The following is a 25,266-nucleotide window of genomic DNA, read 5'->3' on the forward strand; positions in this document are numbered from 1 at the left end:
GGGAAATATCCTTACCTGGATTCGCTTTCCCAAATATGAAGTATGCGCAGCGGAAGTAAATCTGGATCCACGTTCTTATTCCACCACCAAAGCTCTACTGGGGTGATTCTACAATCACTAGGAAAGGAAATAATTTCCACAACCCAAATGCCGTGTGGAAAAAAAGATGGATGAGTGATCTAAAGCGAAAGAAGGAAACTTCTAATTAGTTTCTCCTTCTTGCGTTTCTTGGAGAAAGGGAGAGAGAGATGGAGCCGCCTCTTTTCTGGAAAAACTCTCGTACGAATGAATCACTCACTTCTATCATATATTCACAAGTGATGCAGTGGTTACAAATATATAACCTATATTCTGTAACCGCCCTAATTGTGAGTTTTCATATTTGCCCTTGGGCATTTAATTTATTAACTATATTAATAAATTCCAACACTATTATCAAAATCCAAGTCAGGTCAACCCAGTAAGTTCTATATGCTTCAGCTACACCATCTTGAATACATTAATAATTCATAAATTGAGCCGGCTTCTAGCATGAGGTCAAGGCATCAAAACAGTCTCCCAACAAAAAATTGTTGAGATAAGGTTGCAAGAAACATCCCTCCAGACTCTACTTATACAAAACCTTCACCACCGGATTCACCTTAAGCACTTTCTAGCTGATGGCATGTACAGCATGTAATGACTAGAGGCAGGGGGAAAGCAACTGCTAACCTTTGGGAAATTTAGTATTTTAATTCCTGGACCGCTTTAAAACTAATTCAAACGACCATTAACTCTATTCTCAACCTCAATACGGCTAAAACCAGAGCTTTTTCTGAAGCCTCTCATTTTCATAACTTCCCTTACCTTCACAACACCAGCCCAGTTACCAGCTTCTGCATATACCATACACAACAAGGTGTAGTTTGCCACGTTTTCAGGTTCCAATTTGATTAGCCTGTAGGCCAGCTCCTCTGCCAACTCTAGCCTACCATGTTCCTTACATGCTGCTGTCAAACAGCTGAATATGGTTCCATTTGGCTCCATTGGCATATGGCTAATGATCTCACATGCATCTTCAAGCTTTCCCGATCGACCAAGAAGATCGATGTAGCATGCATAATGTTCCAATGTTAATGAAATTTTGCTGTCTCGTATTGCATTATTGTAGAGATCCTGTCCCTCAGCAATCAATCCATTATGTTTGCAAGCAGACAAAACAGCAAGAAATGTGATATTGTCAGGCTTGAAATTCTTCTGTTGCATCTCATGAAAGAGCTCTAAAGCTTTTGTACCATAGCCATGAAGACCATAACCATGGATTAGAGCACTCCAAGAGATACAATCTCTTGTGGGCATCTCTTCGAAAATTTGGTGTGAAGCATCAAGGCATCCACATTTCGCATACATATCAACCAGGGAGTTACAAATGAAGACTTCCAATTCCAGTCCAGACTTTATGATGTACCCATGAACTCCAGAGCCATAATCCATGGACAACAGGGAAGTACAAGCAGAAATAACTGCAAGTAGGGTCACTGAGTTCGGTTTGATACCCTCCATCTGCATTTGATAGAAAAGTTCCATCGCCCTGTTGCCATCCCCAATCTGAGAGTAGCTTCTAATCATGGAACTCCACATGACAACATCTCTTGTTGCCAACCTATCAAAATTCAGTTTGGCAAGACCCAACGACTTCTCACATTTGCTGTACATGTCTATTAGAGCTGCTGCAAAGTGTGATTCAGACTCAAATCTCTGATGAAACGCATAGGCATGAATCTCCTTCCCTTGATTCAGAGCTCCCAATGCAGCACAAGCTGGTAAAACCACAATTAATGTCCCTTGATTTGGTTTGATCCCTTCAAGCTGCATTTCTCTAAAGGCTTGGATCGACATGACATGGCTCTTGTTCTCGATGCAGCCTTTGATCATGGCCCTCCAAGAGATCTCATTCCTTTCCTCCATCAGGTTAAATACATGAAAAGCTGCTTCCAAGTTGAAACACCTTGAATACATGCCTACAAGTGAAGTGGAAAGGAACACAGATGATGCCATGCATCCACCAACAATTAGACGAGCATGGATTTCTCTCCCTGATCTCAAGTCTCCTATCTGACCACATACAGACAAAACACTAGCTACTAGTTCAGGTTTCACTTCAAAACCCGATGAATACATTTTCCCCAACATCTTTATCGAGTCTTCATAATATCCATTCCTAACATAGCAAGTAATCATGGAATTCCAAGTGATGGTGTCCCTAACAGGCATTGTATCAAACATGAGACCTGCATAATCAACATGGGAACACTTGCCATACATTGAGAGTAGAGAATTTGCTGCAAGTAGTTCTCTATCAAAACCTATTTTAAGGACAAAAGAATGGATTTGGAGGCCAAAGTGTAGTGATTGAGCAGAAGAGCATGCTTTAAGAACTGAAAGAAGGATGGAGCCATTTCTGTTGGATCCACAGTGATGGAGCTGTTTGTAAAATTCAAGGGCTTGGTCGAATAACCCCTCAAGCACCAAATCTTTAATGTAGAGTGATTCAGTAGGTCTGGTAGCTGCATTTGCAATTGCAGTGAACCTTCTTACGCTTAGTTTCAAGATCTGGGTAGTTAGGATAAACGGTCTAATGGGTTGTGCATACATGTATCTCAGTCACAGGTGATGAACACGTTAAAGATTTAGAATCCTTGAACAGACATATGAAAGTGGAATTGATCACAGGTGTGTATTGTGTTCCCATCTGGATTTTGATCCTCTGCTCACCCTGCTACCCTCCCCTTCCTTCTTCCTTCTGTCGTTCATCGAATGAATTCTTTGAATAAAATCTGCTACTGCTACCTCTCTTCTCTTGTTCATGCACTAACCAAGTTAATTTGATAAACCTTACCAATTACTACAATCTCTGCAAAGAATTCCTTATTTTCTTGACTACAATCAAAGCTTTATCAGGAAGAACACTTTGTAAACAGACCCAAATCCACCTGAACTGATTTGGTTCTCAAAATAATTGGTCGCAAAATCAAGAACTTCATAATCAAATCTCACAGGTAAAGCAATGACGAAGAAGATATCTTTGAGGTGCAATGGGGAATACGAACTTCGACTAGTTTTGAATATAATGAACGCTTACGCTTTCTCCACCAAAGTATGCTCAGAAAGAGTAGCGTAATCAACAAAAGAAGAACGAGCTGTTGATCATTTTCTGACTGAAACTGCAGAGACCAAATGGAGTGGAGCGATTTCTTCGAACAACAAGCTGTTTGCCCAAAAGGCAAGCCATTTGATCCTCAATGGCTATGTCTCCGATGGTCTTCTGTAATGGCAAGCCATTTCTACCGAATGGCGAGCCATTTGTGGAAAAACATGACTGTTATGTATCCATTGGAAGATATGTGTTTCACACAGTTTTTCCCATGTGTAACCCCACCCTTTGAGAGTTAGAAGTGAACTTTTTACTTACATTTTGTCCATCTCTAAGTGATCAAAAAGCTCTGAATTCTCACTTACTATATATTCAAGCCTCTAACCCCTTGTGCACACCTTGAAGATTATTTTCAAGGAATCAAACCCATCAAGATTGATTGAGGCCAAGGTGATTGAAGGCTATTTGGGAGCTAAGCACCCTAAAGTGGTGCAAGGATCTCATTTGTACATTCAACTCCATATTGCATCCACACCTCACTCAAGGTGTAAAGTATCACACCCCTTGATGTGCAATATTGATCATTGTATTAAATTTTGTTTGAATTGAGATTGAATAATGTGTTTTCCTAGTAACAAAGATTGTATAAGATGTTTTTTTTCTCGTAACAAAGCTTGTAAGGGTATTCTTGCACATCAAACAAAGATGGTAAAGGATTTATACTCAGCCCACTGTATTGAAAGAAAAACACTAATAAAATCTCTCTTGAGGTTAAGAGAAGAGTGGATGTAGAGTTAAACGAGTCAAACCACTATAAGACCTTGTGTTGTGGTTGCTTGAATTTTGTCTTAATTGTCTAATTAAATTTTAGTTTGTAATTATTCTGAAAAATTGGACCAATCTACTAGGGTAACCTATTCACCCCCCCCCCTCTAGGTTATATTTACGCTTGATCCATGTGAATATGTTCACAAACATACACATAGGCCGAGCTAGGTTGTTCTTTTTTTCTTTTTCTTTTTCTTTGGGAAAAAGCCCAACAAGGTTAGGGACTTAGGGTTAGAGTTTGCGGCATGCCAAGAGAATTCAGGATCAGATTAGCGTTTTGAAAATTTCAGCCAAACCAACCTTGTTGTAGTGCTAATTGAGTAACACTCCTGAGAATTCATTCATTTCCAAGCACACTTTTCAAAGGTAGCAAAAATTAAGATCTCTAAAATTTTCCCCTTTGACTTAGGTTTGTATCCAAGAATAAACGACATGGTTACTCATATTGGTTGGAGGTGAGCAAAAGCAATTCCATGCAACGAGATTGTTTTATGATGATGAATATCAAGCTTGAGGCATAAGGCTAAAATTTTTCCAATTGTATGTAAAGCTGCTTTGGTGGATGGTGGAAGGGGGGGGGGGTGAATAGATTGAACAAGTAGAAGTTGCATGTTTAAAATGATGGGCAAGAAGCATCTCATAAAAGAAAGATAAACACAAGACAAAGGCAATGCACAAAATTTATAGTGCTTCAACTCAATTGAGTATGTCCATTCCTCTCTAATCATGTAGAGAGAATTCTAATAGTAATTCCCCTTTGGTACAATAGATGGGGAAATAACATTTTTTAGAATGTCATTAGAAATAAGAAAGTGATGCGTCCAAAATCTGCTCAGAGATCATGTAAGGATGACATGCAAAACAATCGTCAGATCTGGCCTGACCGTGGGGGTTGGGAGTCCGATGGCTAAGTCAGTTGATGAACTGATCACAAAGGCTCTGACTAGATGCAGAGCGAAAGTAAGAATACAATAATTGGGAATACGATTCAGATACCTTCTTCGTACGTAGGTGATGTCTTATATAGAGTTTACCTTTGAATCCCATTCGTTGAACTCGTACGTGCCTTCTTCTGATGACCGTCAGATCTAAACGATTAGACCCATTGGTGGGCTAACGGATAACTTCCTCCGATCGCACGATCTTGATGCTATGATCGTGGCCGTTATTCAAGCTGGCACGATCTTCCATTCCGCGAGAGTTGATAACCGTCGCTTTGACCCGTTATACGTCCCAGGAATCTCAGACTAGTGCATATCTACTGATAGCTGTTGTTTCTTCCTGAATACGCCATCTCTGAACCCGGTTGATTCGAGTCTGGATTGGCTGGTTCGTCCCCAACTGGGGTCGAGGGTTGACCTTGGGTGGACCCGATTCAATGATATTTTTCTCATATCACGAGCCCCCCAGACCAAGCGTTTGGGAACACCGAGGGCTTGGTATGATTTGAACCGAGGGTGGTATCCAAACAAGGAATCTGAACGATCGCTTGCTTTCATAAATGTCAAGTCGCATTTAATACATCTGTATGACTGTATCAACACTCTCCTCAAGATACGCAAACGTCTTCAACTTTCACGTGGGAGTCGTCATGTGTCTGTCACAGCCAAAAACACCATCACCATTGCTTTTAATTCAGAACGACGGTTCCTCAAAACGTCAGCTTTTATTCGATTCATTTTTGCCTTTTCAAACTGCCGCCCGATCGCCAGTTTGAACTGATCTTGATCATACTCATGTCCCTAGACTAGCCTATTTAAAAACCACCTGTTGCTTTTTCAAATTTCACTCTTACCTACAACTCGAAAACTCCTTGTCGTCTTCTTTGTGCCCTTGTTTTTTTCTTGCTTACAAGCTATTTACTCCAGTGATAGGTCACTTAATTGCATTAATATTATATCAAATCCTTTGTATTTTAATGAGACTAATTGGTTGTTTTATTTGGATATGGACAGATTATAGCATTTCGATATTAAATCCATAAAAAGAAAGAACCATATTGACACATTTTTAAATCAAATCAAAGAATCATGCCCAAATTGAGATGGAAGATTGATTATGTCCAAAGCAAGAGATTTGATCTTGCCCAAATCATAAGGATTTTCGTAAAATGTCTTAATTCAACAAGCAAATTGTAAAATCCGGCCCAAACCTAGCCGAGACACCCTATCTGTTTTGGGTGAAGAAGGGCTTATTTAATGTTTGACCTAGAGTTGGACCTTAAGTACCGTGATGTTATCCTTGGAAAGTCCTAGGAACTCAAGTTGAACCTCTCCCAAAATAGAGGAAGAAGTCCTTGTGGGCCATCTCAATAGAAGACATGGTGTTTGACCCAAAACCCATGTATATTGATGATGGTGCTTCCTTATTGAAACCTTACTCGATTTGGAGTTAAACTGATGAAGAACTTGGTTGATGCGTCAAAAGCCTAGTTGGGCCTAGTTTGAAGACATCCCTCCATTATAGGTAAGTAGTATGATGTGTTGAAAGAAGCCCATCCAAAAATATTGAAGTTAGGCCCATTAAATCCCTATTTTGAGCAAGCTGCCTAGGCAGGGGCAATTTGATAAAGTTATGTTTTTTAGAGTTTTTAAAGCATTATTTATTGGAAATTCGTGGTAAACAATCCCACTAGGTTTCTAAGTCTCTAGAGAACGTGGAAAGGACCTTAGAACGTCTTCCTTGGCAACCAATCAACCAATAGGGGCAATTTGGTCAATTTGGTGAAATCCTAGTTATTTAGGGACTTCTTATGTTATTTAAAGGGGGGAGCTCCATGTTTTCATTCACAATCAGTTCTAAGCCTTTGGAGAACGTGGGAGGAGCCCTAGAACCTCTCCTCCAAAGCCAAAGATGATCCTCAAGCATCCGTTCAAGTTTCTTCATCGGTTCCTCTTCTAGAAGGTTAGTAATCGATTAGTTTCTTCTTTGATTTGTTCTTTCTTCTATACTTCTGATCTCCTGTCTATGAGAAAGTTATTATGCTACTGTAATGGCCTCTTCTCTAATTCTATTAGCCCTAGAATGAATCCCCCAATTCACTCTATGTTCTTGAAGCCATGTGGCGATAATTCTTGAAATTGACATTACCCATGATCTTGATCACTTCCTCATTATTATTCTACTGATTTTGGTGATTGTGGGAAAGGTCTCACATCAATGCTACAACCTTTCCTTCTATCCCCATGATTGTTAGGTTGATTCCCTCTTTCTTCCATCATAAAGTAAGGGTTATTCTATGAGAGCTGATTTTGGCTAACTCTCATGAGAGGTAACCAAATTAGGAAAGCCTAATCATTTATTAATTGGTAGATCCTTTCCAAAGCAATTCTTGATTTTGAAATACTTATGAGATGTTTCCCTTATCTATCTTGGGTAAATTGTGAGAGTCCAAATTAGGTACTCTCATGAGCAGTAACCAAATAGGGAAAACCTAATCCTCCTCTAAATTATTGGATCCTCCCCAAGACTTTCTTTATTATGATTTCTTTATCTTTATTCCCTAGGGTGAATCTTTATTCTCCCTAGTCTTCCCGTGGGATATTAGAATTTCTTTCCTTTGACTTTATTTACATTGTTTCCTCTCATTGTTAGACCTTTGCAATACCTTCTTGATTTTAAAATACTATTCTTCTTGGGATTCACTCTATATTCTTGAAACCATATGGTCATATTCTTGTTTCTTGATCTTGACTATTCTTTCTTTCTTAGAGTGAATGAAGTTCTTGAAACCATATGGTGATGATCTTATTTCTTAATGTTTTATATCTATAATCTTACCTGAGATCTTGATGACTCTTTCCATGATTTTCCTACTGCTGCGTCCAAAATTTGCTCAGCCCTTAGATCTCCTCGTGATGACCTGCAAAACGAAAGCGTCAGATGTGGCCCGACCGCTTGGGTCGGGAGTCCACCTCCGAAGGCTAAGTCAGTTGATGAACTTAATCACAAACGGCTCTGCTAGAAGCACAGAGCTAAGGAATGAAGAACTGGGAAAGGTGATCTAGATCGTAAGCCTTTGATAGTTTAAGTCTACCAGTGTGTATGTGAATCTGAGTCCCTCACCTCGTATGGTAGTGAGGTTTATATAGAGTGTACCTTTGAATCTCCTTCGTTGGATATACTCGAGCCTTCTTCGGGTAGTCGTTGGATCTTAACAGTTAGATCCATTGAGCGATAGACTTCTACCAGTTTGGACTAGTAGAGGACTCCTGAGATAACCTCTAGGTTATGCGATGATTATCCCTTCGATAATGATAAGCAGTAGCCGTCAATTTGAGTCTGCCATCATTAGGGTAATTAACCTAATCCATAAGTTGGATTAGGGTGTGCTTCTTGCTGAATTAGTTTTCTTCCTCAGCAAGCTATCTTCTGGATCCGGTTCGCTCGGGAGCAAGTCGATTCCTTCCGTCTCGACCGGGGTCGAGGGACAAACCAAGTATGAACCTGGTTCGATCATATTTTCTCCATATCACCAGCCCCCCAGACCAAGCGTTCGGTCAAGCCTGAGGGCTTGGTTTTTAATTGGGTTCTTCGTCAGGCAATAGTCTCTGCGTGTTCCATCAAATGTCATATCACATTTAATGCGGTGGTCACTTTTCCTCGAGCGTTGTGAGGGCAATGCCACGTGTGTCCTTGCAGTCGATCTGTCGTGGCTCACGTAACCCAAGCGACGGTTTCCGAACGCCTGTTTTGGATTCGTGAGTCCAAACTTTCAAAACGTCTCCAAATCTCGACCGTCGATGCTGAATCAATCTCGATCATTCAGATTCCCGAACACTAGTGCGGGTGTTTTAAAAGCGGTTCGTTGTCTTCGTAGGTTTCATTCTTCTTGTCTGGAATTTGAACCTTCGTCGACTGCTTCGTGCCTTCCTGCTTTCGAGCTTTTGCCTCACTGAATCAGTAAGTTTACTGGTCTTTTTCTTTTTGTACCTTACTGAAACTAGTAATGGCAGATAATAGGGTTTCTCTGGTACCCAGTGCCAGTAATAGCAGTGGTAATGAAGCTTTTGCTTTCTTTCCTTCCGAACAGTCGGATAGTGATAACAAAACCCTAACTGTCCTCTGGCGTGAATTTGCTGAAGTTTCCCAAAAAAGTTTAGAGAGAAGAACCGAAACTCCTTCTGTTCTTCCTGAGTTTGGATCTTCCAAGACTCCTAGGGTAATTGCCGAGTCTTCTAGGCAACCTCAAACTTCCAGGTCTGACGGCAGTCCTGGCTTTGTCCCCTCCGTTTTCAAGGAGGAAACCCTTCTTTCAGCAATCCAAGATTTTGATTTTCCTTCTTCTTATCAGGTTAGGGCTCCCCATCCTGATGAGAGGGTTGACTCAACCCTTTCGGGTGAGTTTTCCCTGTACATAGATGCACTGGAAAGCGGGGTTCGCTTTCCCTTTTTTAATCCTTTGTTCTCAACCGTTCTGAATCATTGGGACATTTGCACTGGAATGCTCCTTCCCAATAGCTGGCGTCTTATCGTTGGCTTCTTGGGTTTGTGTTTTGAACTTGGCATTACGCCATCTCTTTCTCTTTTTGTGCACTTTTATATTCTTTCTATCTCCCATCCTCCCGGCTGGGTTTTTCTATCCAAACGCAATATGGCTGAACTTGATTGGAGGGGCAGCATCCTTGTCAAAGGAACTTGCCCTTCTAACCATAAAAGATGGCGCGAACGATCCTTTTTCTGTCGAGCGCCTCCATCAGATCTCAACTTCCCGACCGTTTGGAGGTGGTGTACTTCTTATTCTGAGAATAACCGGGGCCTTCCCTTATCCATAGAAGATGAGGCGGCCATCAGGAAGATCAAATCCATTCCATGGTATCAAGAGATACGTGGACTTGAGGTGGAGTATAACTCCATCCTTCAGTACTGGGGTTGGCTCATTGTGAGCTTCTAACCATCATCCTTTAATTTTACTGAAGTGATACGTCTTTAATCTGACTCTTGTTCTTCTTTGTAGTGCCTCCAAGAATGAACCCCGAGAACCTGCGAGTGAAGGCCGCTAGGGCTGTTGTAACAGCTGAGCAACGGTCGCCTAGAGCCTTAACCGTTGATCAAGAGGCTTCTGTTCCCTCTCCCGACCCTTCTTACAGGGGTATCAGGAATATCAGGCCCGTGGCTGATGCCTCGGGTAAAGGGAAGAAGCCGATGGTGGAGAGGTCAAATGTCTCCTCCTCCGCCCGAACCAAAAGGAGGCATGATACAGTTGATGCTTCCTCCTATAAAAAATCCAAAAATTCTGAGGATTGTGAGGAGGTCTTCACCCCCCAGTGGACCCTGAAGTTGACCGACAGGGTGACACAAGACCCTGAGAAAGTTGCAGAGTGGAGCTCCCTCAGTCTTATACCTTCCGATCGTCGGGAATTTGAAGCCCTGAACGATGATGCCCTTGTTAGTCACTCCACAAGGTACCGGTCTTCCTGTTTGTTTATTTTTTCATAATCTCTTATGACTTCTTCTGATAATCTCTGCCTTCCCAGGAATGCTGTGTTGAGCTTCTATCAGCACATGGAAGCATTGAGCCTGGTTGGCCACAACGGCTCCTTGCTGCAGACCTGTGAAGAGAATTTGGCCAAGGCCAATTCTGAGATAGATCGGCTGACGGCAGCTGCTAAGGAGCTGCAAAGAAAGCATGAAGAGGAGATGAACTCCCTTAAGGAGGCCCTCAACTCCTCAACGGCTCGCGCTGTTGCTGCCGAGCGCGAGGCCAAGAAGCAGAAAGAAGCTGCCATGTTTTTCGGTGACAGACTAGAATTTAAGTGTGTGGAGCACGAAAGATACTTGAAGTTGGCGATTCCTAGCAAGCCCGAGCATATCAAGCCAGAGCTTCGAAAGGATTGTGTTCGAAAATATCTGAACAACGTACCTTTCTCCAAACTGCTGGGTGCCTTCAACATCCAAGCCTACCGTTTGGGGCAAAATGACGTCTGGGAAAGGATTCTTGAATCCAACCCTTCCTTGGATACAGCTCCCTTTCGTGAGGTATGCCACAAAGAGGTCTTCGGGAAATTAGGCATGGATCTCCCAGACTGGGCCCGGGAAGAGGATGATCCTTTTCCTGCCGACCCAGAATATGAGGAATATCTTGCTGAAGAACCGCCACTCCAAGAGGAAAAATCACAAACCGAGTCACAAGCTGCTGATGAAGAGGACTCTGACAACAACAATCCTGAGGAAGACTTTTCTCAAGATCCTGAAAGAAGTTCTCCTGTACAGGGCTCCTCGGGCAACAATGAGGAAGAGGCTTAGGGAGTTATCTTTTTTTTTTTTTTTTTTTTTTTTTTTTTGTAAAGATTGACCTCCTTGTTAATGAATAGACACTTCTTCCATGTTTGCCCTACTATTTCCTCGTCTCCTATCGAAATCTTGTCTTGAAAAATATAAATGATAAAACTTATCACTTAACTTCACATTCCTCGACGAATGATAATCTTGTAAAGATATTATGAATATATGTTTTGGAAAGATGCCTTAATCTTCCCCACTCCTTCATTTATTGCAAAGTCCACACGTTTCCCTTCTGGTACCTACGAAGTCCAAACGTTTTCTTGCTTTGGTATACCATTCACTGTTTCCAATAAATTGGTAATACATCCATTATCACAATGGCGGTGCGACGGTTGGAGGTATTCTCGCATCAGGTGCTCATTTCTACGTGGCCTCCTTTTGACCGCCGATCTTGCTTGTTGTGGATTTCGAAGCGTCTTTTCGATCTGGGCCATTGGTTGCCTTTGGCTCTCAACCGTCATCTCAATACCTGAGGCTATTTAAAGCCTTCGTGGATACTCTGCATCTATCCTGCTATCTGCAAGTTAGATTTGCTAAAGCGACATTCCGTCCTCCTTCTTGCTTCCGTATTCCTCGTACTCCAACAATAACTCTATCAGCTTCTAAACAAGTGAGCTTTTTGCTATCACCGATCTCTTCCCCTTTCCCCCTTAGTAAACTGCACAGTAGTAATACTTGAGGTTTATTTCATATCTGACAGAGAACTAGGGTTTTTCCTCGTTTCTTTTGTTGTTGGGCTTTTGTACTGATACGGCTTTTTCTTTGTATACAGTGGCTCCCAGAATCGACCCGAACTTTATCAGAGTGAAATCTTGTAAGAAAATCGTTCCATCGCGGTGGTTGGGGCCAGTGAGGTGGTTTCAGTTGGTGAATCCTCTAAGCATAAGGCGACTACTGTTGGTGAATCTTCAAGTTAGATTCCCACAGTTTCTATTGATGCCACCCCTACGCCTCTTCTGCCTGAAGTGATCGCTCGTTCTTCCTAGGAAGATCTTGATCACTCCATTGTTGATGGCGCTGCTGACACCCCTGTTGAAGAGACCGTTCGTGCATCCCCGAAGGAGACTCTTCGGGCATCTGAGGCAACTATGTTGGCATCTGATGAAGGTGCGGTCCCAGCAGGTGCTGCTTCTATTTCCAACTCTAGAGCTTGTTTGGCATCCTCTTCCTCTCCTTTGGAGTTGGAGTATTTTGCCACCAGGAAGCGTCGTCGGTTGGCAAGTGATGCAGCTCATCCTTCTCTTGATGTAGCTCATCCTTCGCCTGAATTAGTGTCAAACGAGTTTGACAAAGCGTTGGAATGGTGCACTGCTGCTCGAATGACTTCTGAGAGCGCAGTTCTTTCCAAACTTCCAGACGAGGTCTTTATGAAGTCAATGGTGATGTAAGTCTTTCTTCATTATCTTTTGATTCTGAATATTACTCTTCTTTTTTTTTTTTAACTCGAAAGTTGTTTGCAGGAGTCTTACTAGTAACTTCCACAACCAAGTGGAAGCAACCTCTAGGCTCAATAGGTTGAGCAATGATGTTTCCAGGCTTCGGGAAATCTCTGAAGCTAAAGATGCTGAGATTGCTCGCCTTAGGAAATTAGCTTGGGAGGTTGCAAGAGAAAAGAATTCAGTGATTGATCGCTTCTGGTCAGACTTGGATGATGCCAGGGAGAAGATTCGGCAACTAGAGCGAGGAGTTGGTAAGTTAGGAGCCAAAGGATCTGAAGCGTTACCTCAAAGGCAAGCTGTCATTCCTTTGCCCGAATCCCTTCCAACTGCCGTTCGCAGAGCCTACGTCTTCAAGTACTTACACAGTAAGCCCTTTGTTGATATGCTAAATGCTTATAACTTGCAGGTGTACCAGGATGGTGAGAACGAAGTATGGGAATCAATACTAAGGAAGGATCCTCATTTTGATACAACTCCCTATAGTGTTGTTTGCCATCCTGAAGTATTTACCAACCTGAGTCTTCCTTCTCCTGACTGGACAAAAAATAAGATTGATCCTTTGCCTTTTGATCCAGATATTATGCATTATCTGGAGGATTCTCCTGTTTATTCTCCCCTGGAAGGATTCAATTATGACGAGCTCGCCTTGAATGCAAGTTTGGTCGAGGACCATACTTCTCCTGGACAAGCTGGACAAAGAGTATGAAATTGCGGAGGATTTTATACATACTGAAATGTTTTTTGTAATCCTCATTTCTCCTCTTCTTTTTCCTGAATCCATACCGATGCTTGACTCATGTGTTTGTTCTAGCAAAGTTGTGCCGATCTTGTATGACTTCTTAATGATCACCGATGATGACTTTCTTTTTTGACCAAAGATTGTATCCAGCTCTTGTAATCTTATGTTTGATATAAAGACTGGCCTCTTTTGGTCTTTTGAAGAAATAAGAAGTTAACTTCATCTTGAACTTTGCTAGTCACTTGAATCGCTGTTGCACTAGGTCTTAGTTGTTTAGAACAATGCCTTTACTCAAAGATTTCCGGAGAAATACAATAAGTCTGAGAAGGAACTCACTTGGGTTTTAAACCGATGCCTTTACTTAAGGATTTCTTGAGAAATACAATAAGTCTGAGAAGGAACTCACTCGAGTTTTAAACCGATGCCTTGTAGAAGGAACTTTCTCGGGTTTTAAACCGATGCCTTAACTTAAGGATATTTTGAAAATTCAATAAGTCTTGAAGGAACTTACTCGGGTTTCAAACCGACGCCTTGCGGAAGGAACTCACTCGAATTTTCATCCGATGCCTTGACTTAAGAAATTCCGAAAAAATTCCATAAGTGTTGAAGGACCCACACGGATTTTCATCCAATGCCTTATTGTCACATCCTCCCAGCCGGTACCCTAACTGGCATACTCAAGAGTGTGATCCACAGCCCAAAGGATCAAGTTTAGGAACGATCATATCCATTTAGCACAATAACAAATCAAAAGCAAGAACAAATCATTGTATTCTAATAAGTTAATAATAAAATTCAAGAAAAGATCTCAAAAAAATCACTAAGAATATCAGAGTGCGAAAACATGATACCAAATCAAAAGACAACTGTAGAGTATAGCAGAAATATACTCCACAACATATGCAGAAGGTAGATCGAAATCTAAGTAAAGCTCTAAGCTAATACAAGTAAAGTAAAAGATAAGTCTAGAAGAAACAAGAGAAATCTAATCCACATCTTCAGTCTGCTCTTCTTCATCTTCATCTTCTTCACCTTGCCCTTCCTTATATGGACCGTCATCATATTTCAAACCTGTAGAGAAGTCTAACAAAAGATATGGTACAAAAGGAGTGAGTTTCGAAAGAAACCCAGTAAGGCAGTTAAATCCATAATAACATAAATGGTAGGATTTCAGAACAAACATAAATGCAATATGGTATGAGACAAACAATGAATGTATGAATTTAACTCTATGTATGCTGGTCTCTATTGGCAAACATGCTTTAAGTCATAGCACCATACTTCTTTGGGAAGGTCTCATCACACAACGCCTTTTGGTAGTGGGTCCGGCATCCCTCGGGACATTCCATGGCTGGGGGTATAGGTCACCGCTCTCTCACATCACCATTGGTCTAAGTATTGGCGCATGTCAGGGTTAAGCCTAGCCAAATCAAGTCTTCTACTTAGTTATATCAAGTCAGATCCAGATACGTCCATTCCTCGCCCCTGGCGATCCTTTCTGGTATCCTTCACACTAGAGTCCTCATAGTCCCTGACTACGGACTCATCAACCCTATTGGTTATCCACATATGGTAAACGGAAAGCTCTCACGTCCCCTCACGGGTTGGTTACCGGTCTTGAGCGCCCGTGAGCCCAAGTCTATCCATATGCAACCCTACCAATAAATGGCCCCCACAATGTGATTCCTGTCCTCTCACGGGTTGGTTACCAGTCTTGAGCGCCCATGAATCCCCATTGCTACCACTGGTCGTTCGGTCTCAATACCCCTCCGATTAGGGTCTGACATAACGAGACATCCTAGCCAAACACTACTAGACAGTCCTAAATATGTCATCCAACAGTTTAGGAAGGTGTCCAAAGGGCATCTCCGGAAACATCCCATAATATTCCCGTAGTTGTCCAAGGACAGAAGTGTCAAAAGGACACCTCTCCTTCCCGAACCATACTTAATCAATCACAATCACAAATCAATCATATCATACACATTTACAGTATATAGAAAATATACCATAATAAGATCCATGTCATATACAGTTAACAAATAAAGACATTCATAAACTAAAGAAAGCAAGTAAATAAAGCTACTGTAATTAAAGTAAGTGCAACAGTAATATATTCATAAAAGAATGTAATTATGGTAACAAATCCAAAAGATTCTAATATAGAAACTAAAATCACACAATCTATGCTATTATAGAAGTAACCATCCTTACCTTATATAACTTGAAGAGAATCTCCAAGGATCAAGGAGAATCTTCCCAAACTTGGCAAGAAGGTCCTAAACAAGTATATATATCATATTAGGAAAGAAACCTAGAAGGAAAGATATCAAAACATCCAAAACAGACCAAATCTGGAGTTGCTGTACTCATTGGTTGATTGGATTGGTCTACTGTCTCAGTCGACCAATCAGTCGACCAACAGAGACAGTGGCCTACAAAATCAGAGTTTTAAGAATAAAGAACCGAATTTGGTGGTTCAAAAGGGTACCAAACAAGGGGGAAACTACTATGACAGTATCGTAGTATATAGAGGACTTCAAAACACTAATCAAATCAAGTCTTCAAGTTACAAATTAGGAAACAAAAGTTACCATAATTAGATCAATCATGGTTCTTGAAGAATTCATAGCAACAATCATGGACAAGAACGATAGGATGATGGATCATTGATTGTGATAAAGAAATCATGAAAAGCATGCATAGATCTTCAAGAAAAATAGATCTAAGACTGAAGAACATGAATCTAAATAAGGAAACAAAACTTACCATAAATGTATCAGTTATGGTTTTCGAAGAAAGCATGGTATGATCAAGAAGAAAGAACTAGAGATTGATAGGTTACAACTCTTGTAAAGAAAACACAGCGATTAACTACTAATATGATCAATAAAACAGATCTAAGAAGATCAGAATTTGAATCAAAAGATGAACAAAGACAAGATCATGATTTAGATCATGATTCCTTCAAAAGCTTGCAATGATCATGGTTAAGATCATCGCATTAGCCATTAATCCTTAGGAAGATCATGAGGGATGAGTAGAGAGATGTTTGCAACAGAGAATGCAGCATCTTCTCTACTGTCTCAGCCCAAAAAGGAAAGAAAAACAGAGATGGAGAAGAAGAAGAGAGTGTAGACATACCTTTGATGCAAGAGGAAGAAGATTACTTGAGTTCTTGCGAGGGATCAACCAAGGATGCAAGGAAATTGATTAGAATGGAGTTCTAACTCGTTCCAGAGGCTTAGGAGGCAGAGGAGACGAACTAATCCCGAGATTGGACTTAAATAGAGCAACAAAGACCTAAATCTGGAAAACAGATCTCATTGGTCGATTGGATTGGTCTACTGGCCCAGTCGACCAATGGAGACAGCAAGGTACAAATTGCACTGTTTTGGTCATAACTTCTTCGTTTGAAGTCCGATTGATCCGAAATTCGAAAGGGAACTTCACACACACATACTAAGACTATCTAGCATGAATTTGACATCATCCATGGTCCAAAAATCAGTACTTTATAAATTGGGAACATGAGTTTCTAAATTGGAAACAACATGGTTCTCATAGCAAACTCACCATGGATTCAAGGGAAGAATTAGAGAGAACAAGGCTTCTCTCTAATGAAATATCAAGAACATATCAGAGGCAAGAATAACTAAATAGAAAATCAAAAGAATACTAATCCTAGAATGAGAGGAATTAAAAATAGAAACTTACTAGAATGCTTATATCAATGGTCAACATAGAAGGCTAAAATGGCTAGAAAGAAAGGGGAATTGATTCAAGGAGATGAAATACATTGGAACAATAGTAAAGGCTAAGAGCAAACATGTTAAACATTAATTAGAAAAGAAGCTACAGTAGAATGATCATGCTGTCCAAAACTCAATCAAAATCAGTGAAGAATTGAGGAGATTCACCATGTGGTTTCAAGGAATGTATAGAGTGATTGGGAGTTCACTCTAAGGCATAAGGAGATCAGAGAATAGGTAGTTATAGTAGTGTAACACCTTCTCCATAATCAAAACATCAAGATAGAACATAAGAAGAAGAAAAGAGAGAAGAAGGAGACAGAACACTGAAATCAAGGTCCAACTTCAAGATGTAACATTAAACTAACCTTTCTTCACCCAAAATAGATAGGGTGTCCTGGCTAGGTTTGGGCTGGATTTCACACTTATAGTTGGATCTTGTTCTTGAATGTGGTGTATGATGCCCCCCAATCAAAAGATAATTTGTTGAAAGCCAATAATTGCATTGATTGAGTTGAAAATGTTTACATCACGAACAAAATTGAAATCATCATCAAGGATAAATTTTTTTGAGATGTCTGGCATTCCACGAACGATCCAACTCTTTCTGGGTGTTGATGTTCTTCAGCCTGTAAGCTCCTGAACCGACTGGTTTTACAACCATATAAGGTCCTTCCCAGGAAGGGTCCAATTTTCTTTGGTGGCGTGGGTCTGAAGCTAAGGTGTTTCTCAACACCAAATCTCCGGCTAAATACCGACGATTCTTCACTCGGGTATTATAATGCGACGCTATCCTTCTTTGATAATGTTGAGTTTGTGCTATTGCTCTTGCCCGAACTTCATCCAACAAATCAAGACTATCAAGCAGTCCTTGCTCGTTCGCTTTTTCCTCAAACTCTCGATCCCGTAATGTCCCCTCCATTGTCTCCACAGGTGCCAATGCTTCGGACCCATATGCTAACCTGAATGGAGTTTCTCCTATGGGTGTTCGAACCGTAGTTCTATAAGCCCACAGTACATTATGAAGTTCTTCGACCCATAAAGCCTTGTTAGCTTCAAGTCTTCTCTTTATCCCTTCCAGTAGCGTTAGGTTAGTAACTTCTACTTGTCCATTGCTCTGGGGGTATGCCACTGAGGACATACGATTCTCGATCATATAAGTTCCACAAAATTGCTCGAATTGTGGATAGTCGAACTGAGTACCATGGTCAGTGACAATAATCTTTGGAATCCCAAAGCGATATATGATTGATTCAAGCACGAATTTCTCCACTTTTTTCTCAGTAATTGTTGCCAGGGCGCTGGCTTCAACCTATTTCGTGAAGTAATCAATTGCTACTATCAGATATTCCCGTCCGCCCAACGCCTTGGTGAATTTACCCATGATATCAATTCCCCACATTGCAAAGGGGATGGGATCTAGAATTGAAGTCATGGTTTCCGCTGGGTGCTTCGATACTGTAGCATGAATTTGACAATTGCTACATTGACGAACATACTCCATAGCAGCCTCTTGGATCTTAGGCCAATATAAACCAAGTCTTAGAATTTTGTGTGCCAGGGCTCGTCCACCCATGTGAGCACCACAAATCCCTTCACGAACTTCAGGCAAAGTTGATTTTGCTCCTTCGGGACCTATACATTTCATAAGGGGTCAAGAATAAGATCTTTTATATAGTCTCCCATTCTGTATGACAAATCTTGCTGATCGTATCTTGATCAATCTTGCCTCTTTTGGATCCTCAGGTAATTTGTCATCTCTCAAATACTCAATTATCGGATCCATCCAGCAACGCTCTGCTTCAATATAAGAAATTTCTTTCTCATGATAACTTGGAAATGTTATCTCTTCAATATAGACCGAAGGATCTAGATTTTTTTCTTTGGCATTGGCTAATCGGGATAGCTCATCTGCCACTGTAGTTTCAGTCCTCGGAATCTGAGATATTTTCAAATTCCGAAATTGCTTTTGAAATGCCTGCACAATCTCTTGATATTTCTGCAAGCGTGGTTCTTTAATACCATACTCCCCCTGGACTTGGTTGACTATAAGTTGAGAGTCACTATAAATAGTAACATCTGCAATGGACAATGCTTTTGACAACTGAAGTCCAGCTATCAGAGCTTCATATTCTGCTACATTATTACTTGCTTCGAATGTAAATCTCAAAGCATATCGAATAATAAATCCTACTGGACTTTTCAATAGAATTCCAACTCCTGCTCCATCTTTATTACTCGAACCATCCACATATAGCTCCCAAGTGGTTGGTATAATGGGATCTTCAATGGAGGTCTCCACTGGTGCAGTAGTTTCTACTACAAAATTGGCTAGTGCCTGAGCTTTGATTGGGGTTCTGGGCTTAAAGCTCACTTGGAACTCACTGAGTTTAACCGACCAGGCCACCATCCTTCCAGACAAATCAGGTTTATTAAGAACTTTACTGAGAGGAAAAGTTGTAAATACCTCTATTGGATGAGCTTGGAAATATGGCCTTAGCTTCTTGGCGGCCATCATGAGAGCCAGAGCCTGCTTCTCAATCTGCGAATATCGTGTTTCCTCATCAAGTAATACGTGACTCACATAGTAAATCGGCCACTATTTTTTATCTTTATCACGAACAAGTACTGCACTAACCGCTGAAAGGGACGCCGCTAGATATAGCTGTAATATTTCCCCTTCTCTTGGTCGGGACAAAATTGGTGGTTGTCCTAGTGCCTCCTTTAACTCCTCTAAAGCTTTCTGGCATTCTTCAGTCAATTTTGCTTCCTTGTTGCCCCTCAAATCTTTGAGTGCCTTGAAGAATGGCAAACACTTCTCTCCAGACTTGGAGATGAATCGATTCAAAGCGGTAATTCTCCCTGTTAAACACTGTACATCACGAACAGTTTTGGGAGCCTGTATTTTGGCAGGATTAGCCTCAATACCTCTCTGTGACACCATGAAGCCCAAAAATTTGCCTGAAGAAACTCCAAAAGCGCACTTTTCTAGGTTCAGCTTCATTTGATACTTTCTCAGCACTGAGAATACCTCAGTTAAATTTGCTATATGATTTGCTCTTGTAAAGCTCTTTACTAGCATATCATCAACATAAGCCTCAACATTCTTCCCAATTAAGTCCTTGAAAATCTTGTTGACAGCCCTCTGATATGTAGCTCCTGCATTTTTCAGGCCAAATGGCATGACTTTGTAATAGTAGCTTTCACGATCAGTCATGAAAGCCGTAAACTTCTCATCTTCCTTATTCATAAGGATTTGATTATACCCTGAGTAGGCATCCATGAAACTTAGAGTTTCATATCCTGCAGTCGCATCTATCAAGAGGTCAATCCGAGGTAATGGATAGCAATCTTTAGGGCAAGCCTTGTTGAGATCTGTGTAGTCTGTACACATCCTCCACTTCCCATTCGCCTTTTTTACCATTACCACGTTAGCTAACCAAGTTGGGCATTCAATTGGTTCTATGAAACCAGAATTCTTCAGTTTTTCAACTTCGCCCCGAACGGCTTCATATTTCTCAATGGAGAATTTCTCCTTTTCTAGATCACTGGTTTCACCTTCGGATCTATCCAGAGTTTGTGCTCTGCGACAGCCCGATCAATTCCTGGCATGTCTTCGGCAGGCCATGCGAATACGTCATTATTCTGTTGAAGAAACAACTTCAACTCATCCTTGAATTCCTCCAGCTGCTCAGACCCGATATAAATAATCTTTTTCTCATTCTCGGTACACAGTTGGATTTGTTCTAGCTTTTCCACTGGCTCGGGCCTTTGCATTTCTGCTTCTTCCCGATCATCCCGAACTTCTATAGGTAGGGCAGTCACCTTCCTTGGGCCTTCATTGTCTTTTAAATAGGCAACGTAACATTGCCGAGAGATCCTCTGGTCAGAGGAAACTTGACCAATTCCCATGTCAGTCGGGAATTTTATCTTCAAGTGTTTCGTCGAAACAATAGCACCTATCTTGGATAAAGATGGTCGCCCGAGGATTATATTATAAGCTGGCAGTTCCTGAACCACCAAAAAATTGATTCAGATGGTCGTTTCCTTAGGAAAACTTTCAATAGATAAGTCCAACTGGACAGATCCTTCTGCCACTACAGATGATCCTGCAAAACCATATAAATGCGTGGATGAAGGCTCCATCAAGTCCTCATCCACCTTCAACTTTTGATACACTTCATAAGAAATTAGGTCAGCTGCAGACCCTATATCAACCAAAACTCTATGCACTTCTCGGCATGCAATCTCTACCTTGATGACTATGGCATCATCATGAGGTAGACAAACGCCTCTTTCATCCTCCTCGCCAAAGGTGATAGAATCTTCACCGTTTGGCTTCTTCCGCTTCTGCGTCTCTCCGGTTCTGATAACTTTGGATTTTGTCTTTAAACTCCAAAGTGACTCGGGTTCTGGGCCTCCGAAAATTGTAAGGATTGGTGATCGAGTAGCATCAATCACCTCCTTTCCTTTCTTAGACTTCGGAGCCTCCTTTGATCGTTCTGAACTAACCGAACGATCCCTTTTAGGGGCAGCCCCGCGTGGCTCACATGGCTCCTCCCTTCTTCTGCTAACAAAATTGGACAAGTGTCCCTGAGATATTAATCTCTCAATATCAGCTTTTAGATGACGACAGTCATTTGTATAATGACCATAATCCTTGTGGAATCGACAATATTTTTCTCGATCCTGCTGCTCTCCAGGCTTTAAAGGAATTTTAGATGGCCACTTCAAAATATTTCGCCTTTTGATGATATTTAGAATATCAGCCCGAGGAGCATTCAATGGAGTATACTCACTTTTACCGGGAGACCTCTGGCGCCAAGCCTGAGATTTTCCAACCCGATCGCGAACATTCTTCTTTGGCTTCTGCTTCTGCTTAGGAGCCTTCTGTTCCTTAGTGGAGGCTTTGTTGTCTCCTTGGCGCGCATCTAAGATCTCCATGACTTCGGCCTGCTTCTGGCATCTCTGTACCAACTCAGCATAAGTTGCAGGCATATCCTGTAGTAATAACTCCAGGAGTTTTCAGTTAGTGAGTCCAGTGAATAGAGCAGTTTTGGCTACTTGCTCATCCAAATTTTCTATCTCCATCGTTACTTTGTTGAATCTTTTCAAAACTCTCTTGATCAATTCGCTCTTTCCTTGTTTGACGGTAAACAAGGTTTCTTCCGTTTTCTTGACCTGTATTCCACTCTGGAATCGCCCTATGAATTTGCGTGCCAGCTCATCAAAGTTTACGATCCTTCCAGATGGGAGGTTCGAAAACCACTTTTGTGCTGCTCCGGTTAAAGATGAACCAAAAACCCTGCATAGAATTTCATCAGAATTACCTGAAACTGCCATGGTCTGTTGGTAATAACCAATGTGAGCCGTTGGATCTCTAGAGCCATCGAAAGTAGAAAAGGTAGGCAAGCGGAAGTTGTGGGGAAACTGATATCCCGCAATTGGCTCGGCGGGGTCTTCCAAATAACTGAGTAAATATCTTCAGTTATCCTTCCCTTAGCCAACTGCCCTAATTTTTGATTGATGTTGGCCAATTCCTGACCAATCTGAGTCGGGTGATCTTCAGCAATATGATCACGACCTCGAAAAACACGATCTTCAAGAGCTATTCGATCATCACGAACGGCCCGTCCATCACGAACATTCCGCTCATCGCGAACTGCTCGATCATCACGAACGGTTCGTCTGACAGTTGGTGAGTGAGTCCTCACCCCCGTATCCAACCTTGTATTTGAATCGGTTGTACTTTCCTGGGGTCTGTCAAACCGATCATCCCGCCTAGGTTGATCGTCAATTCTCCTAGGCCCTCGGTCACCTTCACGAAAGTTCTGACCGATATTCCATCTTCATCCAACCTTTGATCACGTGGCAATGCACGCCTCCCTGAATCGCGATGATCAGGTTCTTGTGGTAATACCACTCGTCTGGTGAGCACGCGGAGTGCTTGACTCACTTCCAAGAGTTGAATCTTTACCTGATTCAATTGATCTTGGAATGTGTCTGGAGGATTATGTCCTCCCTGACCACCATCTACTTCAATAGGATGTTGGCTTCCCTGGGGAACGTCTGGATTATTCACTCCAGGGATCTGAACACTGGAATTGCGTTGTGCAACGGCTGCTGCGGCTGCTGCTGGTCTAGTCACCATGGCTTTTACAAGTCTTTCCCACAGACGGCGCCAAATGATGCGTCCAAAATCTGCTCAGCCGTTAGATCTCCTCGTGATGACCTGCAAAACGAAAGCGTCAGACGTGGCCCGACCGCTGGGGTCGGGAGTCCACCTCCGAAGGCTAAGTCAGTTGATGAACTTAATCACAAACGGCTCTGCTAGAAGCACAGAGCTAAGGAATGAAGAACTGGGAAAGGTGATCTAGATCGTAAGCCTTTGATAGTTTACGTCTACCAGTGTGTATGTGAATCTGAGTCCCTCATCTCGTATGGCAGTGAAGTTTATATAGAGTGTACCTTTGAATCTCCTTCGTTGGATATACTCGAGCCTTCTTCGGGTAGTCGTTGGATCTTAACAGTTAGATCCATTGAGCGATAGACTTCTACCAGTTTGGACTAGTAGAGGACTCCTGAGATAACCTCTAGGTTATGCGATGATTATCCCTTCGATAATGATAAGCAGCAGCCGTCAATTTGAGTCTGCCATCATTAAGGTAATCAACCTAATCCATAAGTTGGATTAGGGCGTGCTTCTTGCTGAATTAGTTTTCTTCCTCAGCAAGCTATCTTCTGGATCCGGTTCGCTCGGGAGCGAGTCGATTCCTTCCGTCTCGACCGGGGTCGAGGGTCAAACCAAGTATGAACCTGGTTCGATCATATTTTCTCCATATAACCTATATATCTTTATGATTGTGGGGAAGGTCTCATACCATTACCATGACCTTCCCTTGTGTCCCCATGATTATTGGATGAATCCCTTTCTTTCCTAAATAAGAAACCTTAATAGTTGAATTTGGGAGGAAACCCTTGGATAACCCTCATGAGAGAATATCCAAATTGGGTAACCCTCATGAGAGAGTATCCAATTGGGACCCTATTATTTCTAATCCTCCCCAATTGCATTCTTTGTTTTGAATTACTAATTTTATGTTTCCCCTTTCACTCTATGAACCTACCTTGGGTTATCTTGAGAACCAATCTAGGGGAACCTTCATGAGAGGATATTTATTTGAAAACCCTAACTTCCTTTGTTAATTATTGGGTCATCCCCAAATCTTTTCTTGACATGGTTAGTACTCTTTTATTCCCAAGAGTGAATCTTTATTTACCCTAACCTTTCCATGAGAGTCATGGACTACATGTTGAAACCCTAATCCTTCAGACTCAATCAAGAACCTATCTTTCAACATGTAGTCCATGACTCTCATGGAAAGGCTAGGGTGAATAAAGATTCACCCTAGGGAATAAAAGAGTACTAACCATGTCAAGAAAAGATTTGGGGATGATCCAATAATTAACAAAGGAAGTTAGGGTTTTCAAATAAATATCTTCTCATGAAGATTCCCCTAGATTGGTTCTCAAGATATCCCAAGGTAAGTTCATAGAGTGAAAGGGGAAACATAAAATTAGTAATTCAAAACTAAGAATGCAATTGGGGAGGATTAGAAATAATAGTGTCCCCAATTGGATACTCTCTCATGAGGGTTACCCAATTTGGATATTCTCTCATGAGGGTTATCCAAGGGTTTCCTCCCAAATTCAACTATTAAGGTTTCTTATTTAGGAAAGAAAGGGATTCATCCAATAATCATGGGGACACAAGGGAAGGTCATGGTAATGGTATGAAACCTTCCCCACAATCATAAAGATAGGTAGGAAAATCATGGAAAGAGTCATCAAGATCTCAGGTAAGATTATAGATATAAAACATTAAGAAATAAGATCATCACCATATGGTTTCAAGAACTTCATTCACTCTAAGAAAGAAAGAATAGTCAAGATCAAGAAACAAGAATATGACCATATGGTTTCAAGAATATAGAGTGAATCCCAAGAAGAATAGTATTTTAAAATCAAGAAGGTATTGCAAAGGTCTAACAATGAGAGGAAACAATGTAAATAAAGTCAAAGGAAAGAAAT

At 41.3% G+C, this 25,266-nt stretch overlaps 1 protein-coding gene across 1 annotated transcript; it reads right to left on the bottom strand.

Moving 5' to 3' along the window:
• Positions 1-446: 446 nt before the first annotated feature.
• On the bottom strand, positions 447-3,417 carry LOC149015649 (PPR superfamily protein). Its single transcript, XM_089155864.1, has one exon. The coding sequence runs from the start codon at positions 2,632-2,634 to the stop codon at positions 754-756; it is 1,881 nt and encodes a 626-aa protein (XP_089011990.1). The 5' UTR covers positions 2,635-3,417; the 3' UTR covers positions 447-753.
• Between the last annotated feature and the right edge of the window lie 21,849 nt (positions 3,418-25,266).

This window comes from Hakea prostrata, chromosome 5 (genome assembly GCF_041222555.1).
Source record: "Hakea prostrata isolate BN-2017 chromosome 5, UWA_Hpros_2, whole genome shotgun sequence".
NCBI lineage: Eukaryota > Viridiplantae > Streptophyta > Magnoliopsida > Proteales > Proteaceae > Hakea > Hakea prostrata.